The sequence below is a fragment of the Dipodomys merriami genome, unplaced genomic scaffold, assembly GCF_024711535.1.
Source record: "Dipodomys merriami isolate MVZ:Mamm:240054 unplaced genomic scaffold, mDipMer1.0.p SCAF_7, whole genome shotgun sequence".
Classification (NCBI taxonomy): Eukaryota; Metazoa; Chordata; class Mammalia; order Rodentia; family Heteromyidae; genus Dipodomys; species Dipodomys merriami.
This window is the reverse complement of record NW_027206290.1, coordinates 67,456,120-67,471,395: the sequence shown is the minus strand read 5'-3', so window position 1 is coordinate 67,471,395 and position 15,276 is coordinate 67,456,120. Positions and strand designations below refer to the sequence as shown.

General features: G+C 49.6%; 2 protein-coding genes and 5 non-coding genes across 8 annotated transcripts; 6 read left to right on the top strand and 1 right to left on the bottom strand.

The window, feature by feature from the left end:
• The first annotated feature begins 870 nt into the window (after positions 1–870).
• Nop56 (NOP56 ribonucleoprotein) lies at positions 871–7,119 on the top strand. Its single transcript, XM_070006903.1, has 12 exons — positions 871–931; positions 1,088–1,177; positions 1,488–1,602; positions 3,338–3,499; positions 3,643–3,841; positions 4,175–4,362; positions 4,460–4,615; positions 4,747–4,843; positions 5,193–5,341; positions 5,577–5,698; positions 5,892–6,029; positions 6,646–7,119. Exons 1-12 carry the CDS (start codon positions 929–931, stop codon positions 7,015–7,017), a joined length of 1,791 nt encoding a protein of 596 aa, XP_069863004.1. The 5' UTR covers positions 871–928; the 3' UTR covers positions 7,018–7,119.
• LOC138817398 (small nucleolar RNA SNORD110) lies at positions 3,139–3,208 on the top strand. Its single transcript, XR_011368851.1, has one exon. It is a non-coding gene; the product is annotated as a small nucleolar RNA SNORD110 (small nucleolar RNA).
• On the top strand, positions 3,932–4,062 carry LOC138817378 (small nucleolar RNA SNORA51). Its single transcript, XR_011368835.1, has one exon. It is a non-coding gene; the product is annotated as a small nucleolar RNA SNORA51 (small nucleolar RNA).
• On the top strand, positions 4,905–4,990 carry LOC138817397 (small nucleolar RNA SNORD86). Its single transcript, XR_011368850.1, has one exon. It is a non-coding gene; the product is annotated as a small nucleolar RNA SNORD86 (small nucleolar RNA).
• On the top strand, positions 5,422–5,492 carry LOC138817368 (small nucleolar RNA SNORD56). Its single transcript, XR_011368826.1, has one exon. It is a non-coding gene; the product is annotated as a small nucleolar RNA SNORD56 (small nucleolar RNA).
• Positions 5,745–5,816, top strand: LOC138817366 (small nucleolar RNA SNORD57). The gene has a single exon (XR_011368824.1). It is a non-coding gene; the product is annotated as a small nucleolar RNA SNORD57 (small nucleolar RNA).
• Idh3b (isocitrate dehydrogenase (NAD(+)) 3 non-catalytic subunit beta) lies at positions 7,106–13,868 on the bottom strand. Of its 2 annotated transcripts, none has more exons than XM_070006904.1 (12): positions 13,782–13,868; positions 13,552–13,632; positions 13,317–13,415; positions 13,072–13,192; positions 9,521–9,581; positions 9,313–9,445; positions 9,094–9,227; positions 8,902–9,004; positions 8,662–8,808; positions 8,326–8,420; positions 8,163–8,223; positions 7,106–7,548 (listed from the first exon to the last, which is right to left on the bottom strand). In XM_070006904.1, the coding sequence occupies exons 1-12, from the start codon at positions 13,815–13,817 to the stop codon at positions 7,459–7,461; spliced, it is 1,161 nt and encodes a 386-aa protein (XP_069863005.1). In that variant the 5' UTR covers positions 13,818–13,868; the 3' UTR covers positions 7,106–7,458. The 2 variants fall into 2 exon arrangements, with proteins under 2 accessions (XP_069863005.1, XP_069863006.1); XM_070006905.1 differs by having other exon boundaries at positions 7,106–7,228.
• Positions 13,869–15,276: the final 1,408 nt, after the last annotated feature.

Below are 15,276 nucleotides of genomic sequence, written 5' to 3'. Positions count from 1 at the left end.
CATACATGACTTAAGAATAGCTAAGTTTTCGAATTATAACCCAAACTTAGTTATTTAAGGCAAAAGTTATTTTAAAATAGTCACCTAGAAGACAGTAAAGCAGCTCCCATACATTCGGAGCTACCTGAATTTGGGGTCAAAGCAGCAGGTGGGCAAACACGCGGCCCCGCAAAAGCAACCGGCCTAGGAAAACCTAGAACTGTCTTCCTTTTCTACGTGTCTTCACTTAAAAAGAAAGAAAGAAAACGAAAATGATGATAACGATAATAATAGCAATAGTGGTAAGTCTCCAAAGCAGAAGGAAAGCGACCGGGAGCCATGGGCCCTGAAGGCTGTGCGCATGCGCTCTCCGCACCCCGCGCGCGCAGCTGAAACAAAACGCGGAAGGCGCGGCCTGGCGCTCGGAGGAGGGGGTGGGGTGGGGCCTCTCGTGGTGTGGGCGACCCCGGGCGGCAGGCCGGGGCCGAGAGGTACAGAAGCACAAGAAGGAATGTGAGACCCTGGGGTTGCTCCGCCACCGGAAGCCGGCTCTGAGGCTCTACGGTCTGGAACGATCGCCCGGGCCCACGTGGGTCCGGCTTCCCGGGTTTCACCGCGCAGCACTTAAGAGGACAAAAGCATGCGTGACTGTTCCTTCCCCAGCCCTGCAGCGGCCGGCAGGCCCTCAGGGCCCCGCGCGTCCCCGGCAACCGCGCTCGTGAGCCCGCGCAGCCGCAAAAGGCGCAAAAGAAAACCGGTTCGTTCGCTCCCTGCGCCACCCCTGCCCGCTTTCCGGGCGATCGCATCCCGGCTGCCCCTGCGAAGGTTCGAAAATGGTACCGTCTTCAGCCTCTGATTGGTCGACCCAGAAGGGGCGTGGCCTCTGGAGCCTGTTTCCGCGCGCCAGAGCCTGCTAGCCGCATTGCGAGCTGGGCAGGCAGCAGGCGCCATGGTGAGGAGTGGTTACCATTTGTGGGTGATGCAAAGGCCGTGGTTTGGGTCTGGGTTCGGGTTCGATCCCGAGGTCTGGGCCAGTGTCTACTGTGGGAGCGGGACTGAATGAAATCGGGAGCTTTGCTGACGTTCGCGGCCCGGCTCCCTGTTCCAGGTTCTGCTGCACGTGCTGTTCGAGCACGCGGTCGGCTACGCGCTTCTGGCGCTCAAAGAAGTGGAGGAGATCAGTCTGCTGCTGCCGCAGGTGGGTGCCCTCGGTGGGCTTGCGCTGCAGCCCCTCCAGCCTTCGAGCCCCAGCATGCACCGCGCCCTCCCACGTGGCCGGCCCAGCGAGTTGTGGGGAGCTGGAGGCCGGGGATCCTTACCTGGGCTTATGATGAGCATCATTTTAGGAGCAGTTAGAAATGAAGATTCCCCCACCCTCTGACTCCACCGATTACAGTAGAACGGGGCCCATGTATCCGTGTACGTAATTACTACAGAACTGATAACTTGCTGGTGGCCTGCGCTGCAGAGGCCGGAATGCAAGAAAGGAAACGCGTGTCTTTCCACAGGTGGAGGAATGTGTGCTCAACTTGGGCAAGTTCCACAACATCGTTCGTCTCGTGGCCTTTAGTCCTTTTTCCTCGTCGCAGGTTGCCTTGGAAAATGCCAATGCAGTGTCTGAAGGTGAGTTGGCCCACCCACGCCAAGACATTAAAGACAAGTAAGCAAGATGTAGTTCCTACTTCTACCCTCTTGGAGGACTTGTGTAGTGAATACTGTCCCTTTCCTACCTGGTTCATTCTAATGGCAATAACTTACTGGGAAGTATTTTGCAATTTAAAACAGTTAATCTGCTGCGGGAGCTGGTGCTCAAGCCTGTAATCCCAGCTACTCAGATCTGAGAATCCTGGTTCAAGGCCAGCTGGGGACATGAGACTAATTTTTGTCAGCCCTGGGGCTTGAACAATGGGCCTGGGCACTGTCCTTGAACTCATGAGCTCAAGGCAAATGCTCTACCTACCATTTGAGCCACAGTGCCACTTCCGGTTTTCTGGTAATCAATTGGAGATAAGTATTTTCTTGCCTGTGCTGTCTTTGAACCGTGATCCTCAAATCTCAGCTTTTTTTGGGGGGGGGTCCAGTTGTGGGGCCTGAACTCTGGGCCTGGGCGCTGTCCCTCAGCTCAAGGCTAGCCCTCTACCACTTGAGCCACAGCGCCACTTCCGGCTTTTTTCTTTTTTTGGGGTCCGGTTGTGGGGCTTGAACTCTGGGCCTGGGCGCTGTCCCTCAGCTCTTCAGCTCTAGGCTAGCGCTCTACCACTTGAGTTACAGCGCCACTTCCGGCTTTTTTTCTTTTTGCTTATGTGGTGCTGAGGAATCAAACCCAGGGCCTCAGGCATGTAGGGCAAGTGCTCTACCACTGAGCCACCTTTCCAGCCCAGATCTTAGCTTCTGAGTAGCTAGGATTACAGGTCTGAACCACCAGCAGGTAGCATAAAACTTTTTTTTAATTTTTTTTTTTGGGGGGTCCGGTCATGGGGCCTGAACTCTGGGCCTGGGCGCTGTCCCTCAGCTCTTACAGCTCAAGGCTAGCACTCTACCACTTGAGCCACAGCGCCCCTTCCAGCTTTTTTTCTTTTTGCTTATGTGGTGCTGAGGAATCGAACCCAGGGCCTCATGCATGCAAGGCAAGTGCTCTACCACTGAGCCACCTTCCCAGCCCCAAGTAGCATAAAACTTATCTCCAGTTAACCCCCAGAAAGCCCGAAGTAGCGGTGTGGCTCAAAGTGGTAGAACTCCTTGAACAAAAGAGTAGGGCCAGTTACCAGGCCCCTAGTTCAAACTCTTATCACCTATTAAAACAATTACCTTAGTGGAGAGTGGTGCCACAAGGCCTACAGCACCCAGGAAGCTGAGGCACAAGGATGAAGAGGTCAGCCTAGACTACGTGGCAGGCAATAACCTTGTCTCCCGGGAGCTCTTAAGTCTGAGGACTATGATAGTGTAAAGGATTGGATAAAGCACATAATCCAGGATGTAGGCACTGAAGTGATTAATGATACCTTGAATGAAAAGGCCCTGTGCTATTGTTTGAATAGTAGACCAATAAAAAGACAACAAGTCAAATACTGTAGAGTATGTTTAAAGCTTTCAGTTGTGTCCAAGTTCTCATGCTTGGGCTTTTGAACACAATCCCCAATACCTCCCAGGTCCCAGGCTTTGCAATGATGACTTGTGAATCTGTCAATCCCCTGAGAGTAATCATTGATGTCTCCTTCTCTCTGAGCAATGCCTGAGGGGAGGAATTTAAGCATCCCAGACTGCTCTGCTGGGCCTGCATAATCAGCCACGGGCTAGGATTCTTTCATAATGGAAGTATCCTCCAGCATGTTGGTGAAGAGTTCTGTTCTGTCTTGAGGTGTGGTTCATGAGGACCTTCGCTTGCTCCTGGAGACCTACCTGCCTTCAAAAAAGAAGAAAGTACTCCTGGGGGTTGGGGACCCTAAGATTGGTGCGGCCATACAAGAGGAGTTAGGGTACAACTGTCAGACTGGAGGTGTAATTGCTGAGATCCTGAGAGGTAAGATAATCCTGCAACTGGATATTTTGGGGGTGGGTTATAGAAACATCATAGGGTATTTGAGGTTGCTTCTGCTTGCCTGATGACCACTGGATGCAGGAGCTATCTCAAAGCCCTTGCTCACAGTCCTGCCCTCATCTTAGGAGTTCGTCTGCACTTCCATAATCTGGTGAAGGGTCTGACTGATCTATCAGCTTGTAAAGCCCAGCTAGGGTTGGGACACAGCTATTCTCGTGCCAAAGTTAAGTTTAATGTGAACCGGGTAGACAACATGATCATCCAGTCCATTAGCCTCCTGGACCAGCTGGATAAAGACATCAATACCTTCTCTATGCGCGTCAGGTAAGGTGCAGGGGCCACCCCTGACAGTGAAGTCATTGGCCTGTAGTTTAGCTAATTTTGCATCTTGAACAAGGCAGAACCAAGAGAGCAGGCCTCCGGGTGCTTACCACAGGCTGTGTTCTTACACTGACTGTATAGAAAGAGGAGGCAGAATAAACCTACCCCATATACACCTCAGCCCAGGCCTGTGCCTAGTCTGTATTGTGAATGGGGAGACAAGGGCTAGGGAGGATTTAAATCTGATTTATCATTTCCTCCAGGCAGAATAGATGTAAGGAAGCTTTACTGTTTGATCCAACAGTTAAGCCAGGGTGTGATTGTGCCTTTTTGCAGGGAGTGGTATGGGTATCACTTTCCAGAGTTGGTAAAGATCATCAATGATAATGCCACATACTGCCGCATTGCCCAGTTTATTGGAGACCGGAAAGAGCTGAATGAGGAAAAGTTGGAGAAGCTAGAGGAACTGACAATGGATGGAGCCAAGGCTAAAGCTATTCTGGATGCCTCAAGGTCCTCGATGGGTCAGTGAAGATCCCTGCAACCAGTAGAATGTACTGGGGTGTAGAGCTCTGGCGCTCCCTCCCCACCCCACCCCCCTTCACACTAGTTGTTTCCTAGGAATGGACATATCTGCCATTGATTTGATAAACATCGAGAGCTTCTCCAGTCGTGTGGTATCTTTATCAGAGTACCGTCAGAGCCTCCACACTTACCTGCGCTCCAAGATGAGCCAAGTAGCCCCCAGCCTGTCAGCCCTAATTGGGGAAGCGGTAGGTCATAGGAAACAAAGAAATCGGGGAGGAGGTTTTTAGTATTCTTCTCCAGGTGCGGAGGAAAGCAGGGCATATGCAACTGGTCCCCAGCACTTTCCCATTTCTCAACTTACTAAATCTTTTTCCAGGTAGGTGCTCGTCTCATTGCTCATGCTGGCAGCCTCACCAACCTGGCCAAGTATCCAGCATCCACAGTGCAGATCCTTGGGGCTGAAAAGGCCCTGTTCAGGTACCAGTGAGGGCACCTGCCCCTCTCAGGTGCCACTTCTGGTGCCCACTGCTTGTTTGGGGATCACGGTGATGGCTCTTCAGGGCTCCCTGACCTATAGAAGCCTCTGCTATAGGGGTGATGGCCAGTCCTGGTGTCTGAGTGATTTCCCAGGGCCCAGCAAAGGGACTGAGTTTCCAGGTCAGCGACATTGGGTGCCTTCCCTTTGCTTCTGGGAGTGATCTCTGGGTTGGCATGTTGTGTTGGGGTAGAGAACCCAGTCCAGCCTGAGGCTGGGCAATGGCGGGGAGATCTGCCTTGGCTTGATGGGGTTGCAATTTCTAATCTCAAATTCTGAAAATTCTCTCAGAGCCCTGAAGACAAGGGGTAACACACCAAAATACGGACTCATTTTCCACTCCACTTTCATTGGCCGAGCAGCAGCCAAGAACAAAGGCCGTATCTCCCGATATCTCGCAAACAAATGCAGTATTGCCTCCCGAATTGATTGCTTCTCTGGTATGGAGTGGGGAAATTGCAGTTGAACAAGAACTGGGAGGGAAGGGAAGGGAAGGGGAGACCAACTACCTTCACAGCTTCTACAATGATGGTAAATATTTTTCGTCAACAGAGTTCACTTAGTGAGTGTTGACACATTGGGTCTGAGTAAAGCTGAGGGTAGAAGGATACTGGAGGTGGGCAGTGTTTGTCCCTCCAAGAGCTGACAGGTTTTGTTTTCCACACACAAATTCAGAGGTACCCACAAGTGTATTTGGGGAGAAGCTTCGAGAACAAGTTGAGGAACGATTGTCCTTCTATGAGACTGGAGAGATTCCACGAAAGAATCTGGATGTTATGAAGGAAGCAATGGTTCAGGTCAGTGGACTTTGTTGGGTGGCTCCTGAACTTTTTAAGAGGTTTTTGGAAGTGATGAGCTGTTTTGGCCTGACCTTTTGGAGTGGAGGCAAAAATACTGATTTAATGAGCCTGATCCAAAAAAAGTGAGAGGAAATCTGATAAGCCAGGAGTCTTTAAACCACTCAGCACTTTTTGTTTGTTTCTTGGTCAGGCAGAGGAAGCAGCTGCTGAAATTACTAGGAAGCTTGAGAAACAGGAGAAGAAACGCTTGAAAAAAGAAAAGAAGCGACTGGCTGCGCTTGCCATGGCATCTCCAGAAAATAGCAGTAGTACTCCAGAGGAGAATGAGGTCAGTCAGCAGGGAAGTCCTCCAAACAAGCAGATCATAGGTTGTAAGATCTCCAAGAGCAGAACAAAGGCTTTGCCTACAAGCTATCATGTGTTCAGGCCTTTGAACAGAAACATCTAAAGCAAGCTCTTGATTCTATAGGAAGCAGATAGGTGCTCAGAGGACTTGATCTGGAGCTCAGCTGGTTGTGTAGCACATACCCCATTCCCTGGGCAAGTGTGCTCTGTCCTCAGCTGCCTTCCAAGTCTTCAACCAAGGGGGTAGTATAAATTCCTGCTCTGCTTGTCCCAGAAAATGGTCTCTGGTCACAGGGTGGGGGGGTGGGGAGGTCTTCAGTGTGGTGGACTAAAATCACTTGGGATTTTCATTGTTTGACACTTCTTAGGGTTCCTTTTGGAACAACTTGGGTGATGGCTTTATGACCAGAAGGGAGGGGGTTTTCTCTTAAGTTGATCTTCACCTGTTCTCTCTGACTTCCACTTAGGAGCTTTGAGGGTGGAACTCAAGCCAATCAGCCATCCAGCAGCACTGCAGTTTACCTTTTGCCTTGATTCTAGTGGGGGGTGGGGGGTGCACATGCCATGAATAACACTGTTCTTGTGTCTCTTCCCATTAGGAAACACATGAAAAACCCAAAAAGAAGAAAAAGCAAAAGCCCCAGGAGGCTCCTCAGGAAAATGGGATGGAAGAACCAGAGCCCTCTGTCTCTTTCTCCAAACCCAAAAAAAAGAAAGCTTTTTCCAAGGAGGAGTTGGTTAGTAGTGATCTTGAAGAGATAGCTGGTGGCAGCCCAAGTCCTCTCAAGAGGAAGAAGCAACCTAAGGAAGTGGCAAATGAACCTGAAGAGGCAACCAGCCTCCCTGTTCCCAAGAAAAAGAGGAAATTCTCCTCCAAGGAGGAGCCAGTCAGCAGTGGGCCTGAAGAGGCTGCTAGCAGCAAAAGTAGTGCCAAGAAAAAGAAAAAGCTCAAAAAAGCATCCCAGGATTAGAATGGACATTTCCTGGGGGGAAGGGCATGCCCCAAGGGGACCTTTCTCATCCCATGTCCTAAACCCCAATAAAAACAAACTAACAAAATTGTTTTCTCAAGACATTTTATTTAACAGGTATGAGCATGACCTAGGACTGAGGCAGGGCAGCAATGACAGCATCAGTGAAGTCAATGCAAGTAGCATAGCCACCCATGTCAGAAGTTCGAACCTGTGGGGGAAAATTACCATGATCTTGATACCTTGTTAGAGGTGGGGCCCTACCTAACAAAACCCACCCACCACCAACCAACACAATTCCCTAAAGAAGCCAGCCAGGACAACCTAGGTCCCCTACAAAAGCAATTATGGTCCACTGTCTATAGAGGTTCCAGGTCTCCTTTCCTGGTCCACTGCTGAAGGGTAGCATGGTCCTTGTGAAGTTGGAGGGAATAAAGGGCTCTACCCCCCGTGCTGGGGGTTCAGGTGGCTGATGACGGACTTGATGAAGTCAGTTGTGGTGCTGTAGCCGCCCATGTCTCGAGTCCGCACCTACAACCACCACAGGCAGTAGCCATGGGGAAGAAGAGAAGAGAGCCCATGAAGTGGGGCAGGGCAATGTAATCAAGGAAGATGGAATCCAAGACAGGTGACAGATGGCCAGAAGATGCAATGCGGCAGGAGTGGAAGGAGGTAGCCAGGAGTGAAGGAGCAGAGACCTCACTACTCTAGAGCTACTGAGGGATCCACTGCCACCAAGGCAGAATAAGAAGCCAAGCAAGCAGTGGGATGGGGAGGAAGATGCATATCAGAAAGGATGAGGCTACGTCAGGAAATGAGACAGACCAGGTGGGAGGAAGGAAAGAAGGCTTGTAGGTATGACCAAGGTGAAGGTAGCACCTCATCCTTCATGCTCTCCCCTGCCACTCCCATTGGCTGCAGGGTCTGCATTCGGATGGCCCAAGAAAGAGGCAGTGGATGAAGCAATGGAGCAGAAAGAAGGAATAGATGGGAACTAAGGCAGACCAAGAAGATGAAGCAGCCAAAAGAAGGGAGGTGAGCAGCCCTGCAAAAGTCAAAGAGCAGATGTTCTGGGTACCAAGGAGACTCCTTTTCAGATTCCTCATAGTGTCAAGGCCCTGAACCCAGCACTCTTTTAAACTCACCTTGCCAACTTTGATCACCTTCTTCACGGCATCTGCTATCACAGTGGAGTGATATTCAAGACTGTCAATGGAACAGGGTGAAACTGAGATTCCATCCAAAACACCTGCCCCTGACTTTCCCATCTGTGCTACCCCTTACCACACCCAGCCTCCCATGCCTTACTTGAGATGCCGCAGCATGTTGGAAGCTGACAGCAGCATGGCCGTGGGGTTGGCTATATTCCTGCCCACTGCTTGAGCAAATGGGTGCCGGGCACCCTGTAGAAAAAAAAGAAGCCAGTCTCAGGGAGGAGGCAAGCATAAGTAGAGGCTGAGGTCCAGAAAGGGCATCATGTGTGAAAGGGAGAACAGGCTAGGGTCCCTGACAAGTATTGGGGGAATCCCAGGAAGAAGCCAGGGTCATTTAGGAGGAAGAACACTAAGATTGAGGGGAATGAGAGAAAAGAGGCCTGAGGTCAAACAGGGGAGTACAGATGATGGAGAAAGCAGCCTCACTCACCGTCTCAAAAACTGCATACTCTGCACTGTAGCTCTCACCAGGGACCACACCAGCTCCCCCAACAAGACCAGCAGCCAAATTATCAATGATGTTTCCATAGAGATTGGGCATCACAAGTACATCAAACTGGTAAGGATTCTGTACTAGCTAAGGAGTAAGGTGGGCATGAAGAAGAGAAATGAGTTCTACTGCCTGCTTTCCCTCTGTACTGTAACAGGAGAGACATGGGGAGGGCCTCACCTGCATGCAACAGTTGTCAATGATCATTGTCTCAAACTTGATTTTGGGGTACAGTTCGGCAATTTCCTCACAGCATTGCAGAAATAAGCCATCTCCAAGTTTCCTGGTCATAGGCCAAAGGGAACAGAATCAGTGAAGAGAATGTGAAGCTACCTTCCTATGAGCCATCCCACACAAAGGCACGCAACTCACATGATGTTGGCCTTGTGGACAGCTGTAACCTTCTCACGGCCTTTCTTGGTGGCATAGTCAAAGGCAAATTTCGCAATCCGCTGAGACTTGCTTCGAGTGACAATCTTCAGGCACTCAATCACTCCCTTTGCACTCTGGGTAAGAGAAGCAAGAAGATCTACCTCTTTCCAACTTCTATTCATGTCCCCGCTACCCCCACACCCATTTCTGGAGCTTCACCTCATGTTCCAGAGAGCTATACTCCCCTTCCGTCTGTTCTCGAATGATCACCAGGTCTAGATTGTTGTGCCGAGTCGGGTACCCAGGAAGTGATTTCACATGGACAACATTGGCAAACAAGTCCAACTTACGCCTAAGGTAGATAGCGCCATCAGCTCTGTGCTTGGTGCTTAGCACTTCTCTCACCCAAGTTCACCCATCCACCTACCTTAGCCGCATACCATAGGAGGTAAGTTCCCCCTTATATTCCATCGGGGTATGGATCTTCCCTGTGGAAACCAAGTGTGGAGAGCAGTGTTAGGCATAGACCAAACCCAAGAAAGCAGAGACCAGTGTCAAATCCACCCAGTAAGATAGTACAACTCAAGACTCCCATCTCCATCCCCAAATCTATGACCCTTAGTTGCCTCTGGGAAGGGCAAGCAAAGGCAATATAGTTAGAATCAGAACATCTTAATTTACTGCTTTACTTACCATATATAACTTCTACTGAAACTTCAAAATGGTCTAATAGAGGACAGATAGTTTTCACAATAGGTTGAAACAATGCTAGAGATCTACAAGTTTTCCTGATATTTCTATCTACTTTTGTGATAGTCTCATCTGTGACAAATGCCTGTCAGGCCAAATGCCTATCAATCCAAAATCATCTGACCTGCCCTCAGGGAGCAAATAATACACAGGAAGACAGGTAAGATGAACAGTATTAGCAATACAATAGGAGCACTGAGAAACAATCTGTTCTTGTAATAATAGGAAAAATGACAAAAGAGCTGATGCTTCAGTTAGTCCTTGGTTAAGAGTGCAGTGGGTTAAATAGTGTTTCTGGAAAGTTGATGCCCTAAAACCCAGAAATGTGATCTTTGGGAAAAGACTGCAAAGGGAAAGAATCTTGAGAATTGTTCTATGCTATAAATCTAATGACTTAAGTTCTTCCTCTTAGAGAAACAAAGGGGCTGGGTACAGTGGTACATGATACTACTTGGGAGGCAGAGAATGGAAGAATCACCATCCAAGGCCAGCCCAGGCAAAATATTAATGAGACCTCATCTCAATAAGCTGGGCATGCTAGTGTACATCTGTCATCCTAGCTACAGAGAAGACATAGGTGGATCAAAGTTCAAAGCTGGCCTCTGGCAAAAACACAAGACAAGCCAGCACTAGTGGCTCACTCCTATAATCCTAGCTACTAGCCTGGAGCCTGTGGCTCACGCCTGTAATCCTAGCTACTCAGGAGGCTGAGATCTGAGGATCATGGTTCAAAGCCAGCCCAAGCAGGAAAGTCTGTGAGACTCTTATCTCCAATAAACCACTAGAAAATCAGAAGTGCGCTGTGGATCAAGTGGTAGAGCACTGGCCTTGAGCTATAGAGCGCAGGGACAGCGCCCAAGCCCAGAGTTCAAGAAGCCCCACTACCAACCCAAAAAAAATCCTAGCTACTCAGGAGGCTGAGATTTTAGAATTGCAGTTTAAAGCCAACCCAGGTTGAAAGTCCCCATGAAAGTCTTATCTCCAATTAACTACAAGAAAACTGGAAGTAGTGCTGTGGCTTAAAGTACTAGAGTGCTAGCCTTGAGTGAAAAGAGCTCAGGGACAATGCATAGGCCCTGAATTCAAGCCTCATCTCACACACACACACACACACACACACACACACACACACACACACACACACACACACACACACACACACACACACACACACACACACACACACACACACACACACACACACACACACACACACACACACACACACACACACACACACACAATTAAAAAGGGTCAGGGACAATGCATAGGCCCTGAATTCAAGCCTCATAACACACACACACACACACACACACACTCACCCATCCACAAAGTAATTAAAAAGGGTCAGGGGGCATGTTCAAATTGTAGAACAACTACTTAGCAACTGTATGGCCCTGAGTTGAAAACACACACAGACACAGGAAAATAAGAACTAAAGAAACAGTGACATTTGTGGGGGAGGGGGAGAAAGCCATGTACAGTAAGAGAAAAATCACATCTAAAAGTCTAGGGTCAAAGAAGCATAGGCCTCTAAGCTTTGAGAGGGACTGTGGCCCTGTCATCATCTTAGATTCATACTTCTGGCTTCCAGAATTGACTAAGAGAACTTTTTCTTTTTTCTTTTTGGTCAGTTGTAGGCTTGAACTCTGAGCCTTGGCGCTGTCCCTGAGCTCTTCAGCTCAAGGCTAGCACTCTACCATTTAAGCCACAGTGACACTTCCCATTTTCTGGTGGTTTACTAGAGATAAGAGTCTCAGGGCTGGGAGCTGGTGGCTCATGCCTATAATCCTAGCTACTCAGGAGGCTGAGATCTGAGGATCGAAGTTCAAAGCCAGCCCAGGCAGGAAAGTCCCTGAGACTCTACTCTCCAAGTAACCTTGAGCTGAAGAGCACAGGGACAATGCCCAGGCCGAGTTCAAGCCCCATAACCAACCAAAAAAAAAAAAAAAAGGTCTCAGCCTCCTTAGTGTTGGGACCCCATTCTAATAACAGTGCTCAGAGAGGAAATGATATCCTCCTTATAAGTATTTCCCATCCTCATGTCAGTGACAAGCAGTACATGGCTTGCTAAACATCCATCTTGTAAGATTGGCCCCAATTACCGAGTCAACTTGGGAAATTTGTAAATCCCTGATAACAGAGCTCAGAGAACCAAGGTTAGGAGCCAGGTGGAACATCCAATTAGTAACAAGCACATATGCGGCTCCCATTTCCACTGAAGTTACTGACCTTTGCCTTTTGCCCACCAAAACTGCGCACCAAAATCGGCCAGAAGGATTGGCCAGTTCAAACAACTGCCCAGAGATGGGTTACAACCTAATTGGTCACCTGCGTGTGACCCAACATGACTATGCAGTTTCGTGTGAATTTTACAACCCTATTGGTCACTTGTACGTGTCCAGCTTGTCCCTTGTAGTCAATCTGCTATAAAAATAGGGTCAGACAATAGCCCAGGCTCCATCTCTGCCGAGGCAGTCCCTGACTGACCAGTCTGTTTCCTGATGCTAGGTGTGGAAATAAAGCTTGCTTAACGCTTTGTGTCAGTCTCGCTCTTTTGATCACGGACCGGATATTGGGATGCTGCCTTAATTGGAGTACCCTATTAGTCAGGATTACAGGCATGAGACACCAGCACCCGGCTCCCAGAGAACTCCCTCCCAGAACCTGTGTTATTTTTAGCCACCCACCAAGCTGTGGTAGTTTGTTACAGCAGCCACACGAAACTTATACTGTGAGAACTCTGACATGCAGAAAGGAAGGGCCAAGTCAAAGCATTACATATATTTGGACACCAAAGCAGTCAAGTTGGATCAAAGCACAGAACAAGTGTTGTGGAAACCAAAGCAGAAAAGACAAAGGCCTGTTAAAAAGAATTTAACTTGCCTATGTGAAAGTTAGGCATTCAAGAGAAGAGATGTGAAAGTTGAGACTGTAAGGGGTAGAACTGAAAGCCCAAGACTGAAAACAAAGCACAGCAGCAGAAGGGAAGACAAAAGAAAAGGGGCAGCCATAACCAGCAGTCTAGAAACAGTTTACCAGACTTGATAATGAATGATACAGTATCAACAGACACTTAACCCTCAGAGACAGCTGACAGATGACCTGATTTCCACACTCCCACTGAGAAGGAACAAGTGCCCAGGTATCAATTAGTGGACATTTTTGGAAGTTGATGTATTCCTATGTGTAAAGTGAGGATTAGTGAACATTGCTCACTTCACATACCTATGATAGCAACCTTGTTCACCTTCATGGAACTTAACACCTGCTCCAGCTTCTCCTCCGAAGCCATATTCTGCACTTCACTCAGATGATGCTCCTGGAACTCCACCGGGACATCAGCAGCCTTCAGGGACAGGTCCCCCCCAGCCCAAAGAAGCACAAGATGAAGAACTTTCCTCCTCCCAGCAGCGTGATCGAATCCCCCCTACCTCCCTACACTACTCCCCCTCCCCCGCCAGGCCACTCACCTTGAACACCTCCTTGACTGCGTGCATGAGCTCGGGCCCCACGCCGTCTCCCGGCAGCATGGTCACAGGAAAGGCACCCTCCACTCTCATGTCTGCGGCCTGTGAGTAGGGCCAGCACAGCTGAGGCAGGGGCAGGGACCGGGACCTTGCGAAAGGTGGGGTCGGGGAGAGCCAGGGGGTGGTCGCGAGGAAGGCACAGGGGTGTGGCAGAGGCGCCAGCGGCAATCGCCCGTACCTGATTCTTGGAAGCAGCAGGCGCGACGGCCGTGGTACTCAGACCTCTCCATGCCCCAGGGAACCGGGAGGCGACCACCCCCTGCGACAGAGGCAAAAACAGCCTTAAGCAGGGTTCGGTGGGATAGTATTTGGGGCTTCTATACCCCAAACACTGAAGTGACCGCCCCCCTCTCTCCTGCCCGGCTTCCCGGCCCAACCGCTGCCGCGCGCATCCCACCCGCGGCTCACTCGGGTCAACCAGCGGACACCGCTCAGCGCCGCCATGTTCAGAGCACGGAAGTCGCGCGGGAGTGACGTAAGAAGCGGGCGCGGCCCGGGAGCCCGACTTCCGGTCCGTCCTGGAGAGAGGTGGGTGGCTCTGTTTCGTTCCCCCGCCATCCTGGGCCTTCTTTCTTCCCCCGCTTACCTTCCTTCTCCCAAGTGGTGGAGGGTGGCGGTCACCCAGCCGCTGCTAGCTTTATTTTCAGTCGCCATAGTTAATTTATGACGTGACTTCAGGATGATATTAAAGGGGGATTTGTAACCCTAGCCAACGAGGGACCTGCGGTGCAGAGCCCGTTCCGGAGAATCTGTGTGCAAATGGTTTTTGTGTGTGTCTGAGTGTTAACTCTTAACCAGTACGCTCGGAACGCATGTCAGACACATTCATTAAGTGAACACCGCACGACGCACGCAGATGTGTGAAAGTTACCCTGCAGTTCATCAAATTTCCCTGTCGTTTTTTTAAAAATTTTTTTTAATTATAATTTATTTTTAATTTTTGGTGCCAGTCCTGGGGGCTTGAACTTGGGCCTAGGCACTGCCCCTGAGCTTCTTTTGCTCAAGGCTAGCACTCAACCAGTTGAGCCACAGCACCACTTCTGGCTTTTTCTGTTTGTTCTTTTATTATAAAGGTGATGAACAAAGGGGTTACAGTTACATAGGTCAGGTAAAGAGTACATTTCTTTTTTAACAGTGTCACCCCTTCTCATGCTGTACCAGGGCTCCCTCTCCCCTCCCATACCCTTCCCTCCCTCTGCAGTTGTTCCTCTAAGTGTTCGAAGCTTGGACTTCTCAGAGCAGGATCATAATTGGTACTACAAATTAGTTCAAGCCTGTAAGTGGAACTAAAAAAGGAAACTTCACACTGATGCTTAAAATCCCAGTCATAGGCAGGACACCAGTGGCTCATGCCTGTAATGCTAGCTATTTAGTCAGGAGGCTGAGATCTGAGGATCGCGGTTCAAAGCCATCCAGGGGCAGGAAAGTCTGTGATTCCTTCCTTCCTTCCTTCCTTCCTTCCTTCCTTCCTTCCTTCCTTCCTTCCTTCCTTCCTTCCTTCCGCTGGGCCTGGACTCTGTCCCTGAGCTCCTCAGCTGAAGGCGAGCGCTCTACCACTTGAGCCACAGTGCCACTTCCAGTTTTCTGGTGGGTCATTGGAGATAAGAGTCTCATGGACTTTCCTGCACAGGCTGGCTTTGAACCATGATCCTCAGATTTCAGCCTCCTGAGTAGCTAGGATTACAGGCGTGAGCCACTGGTGCCCAGTTACTCTTATTTCTAATTAACCACCAAAAACCCAAAAGTGGAGCTGTGGCTCAAGTGGTAGAGCACTTGCCTTGAGGAAAAAGCTTAAAGGACAGCACCCAGGCTGTGAGTTATGGCACCCCACCACCACCACGCACACAAAGGCAGCAGAGATGTAGGGGGGGGATATTTTGCTATTGCTGTTGTTCACTGTTTC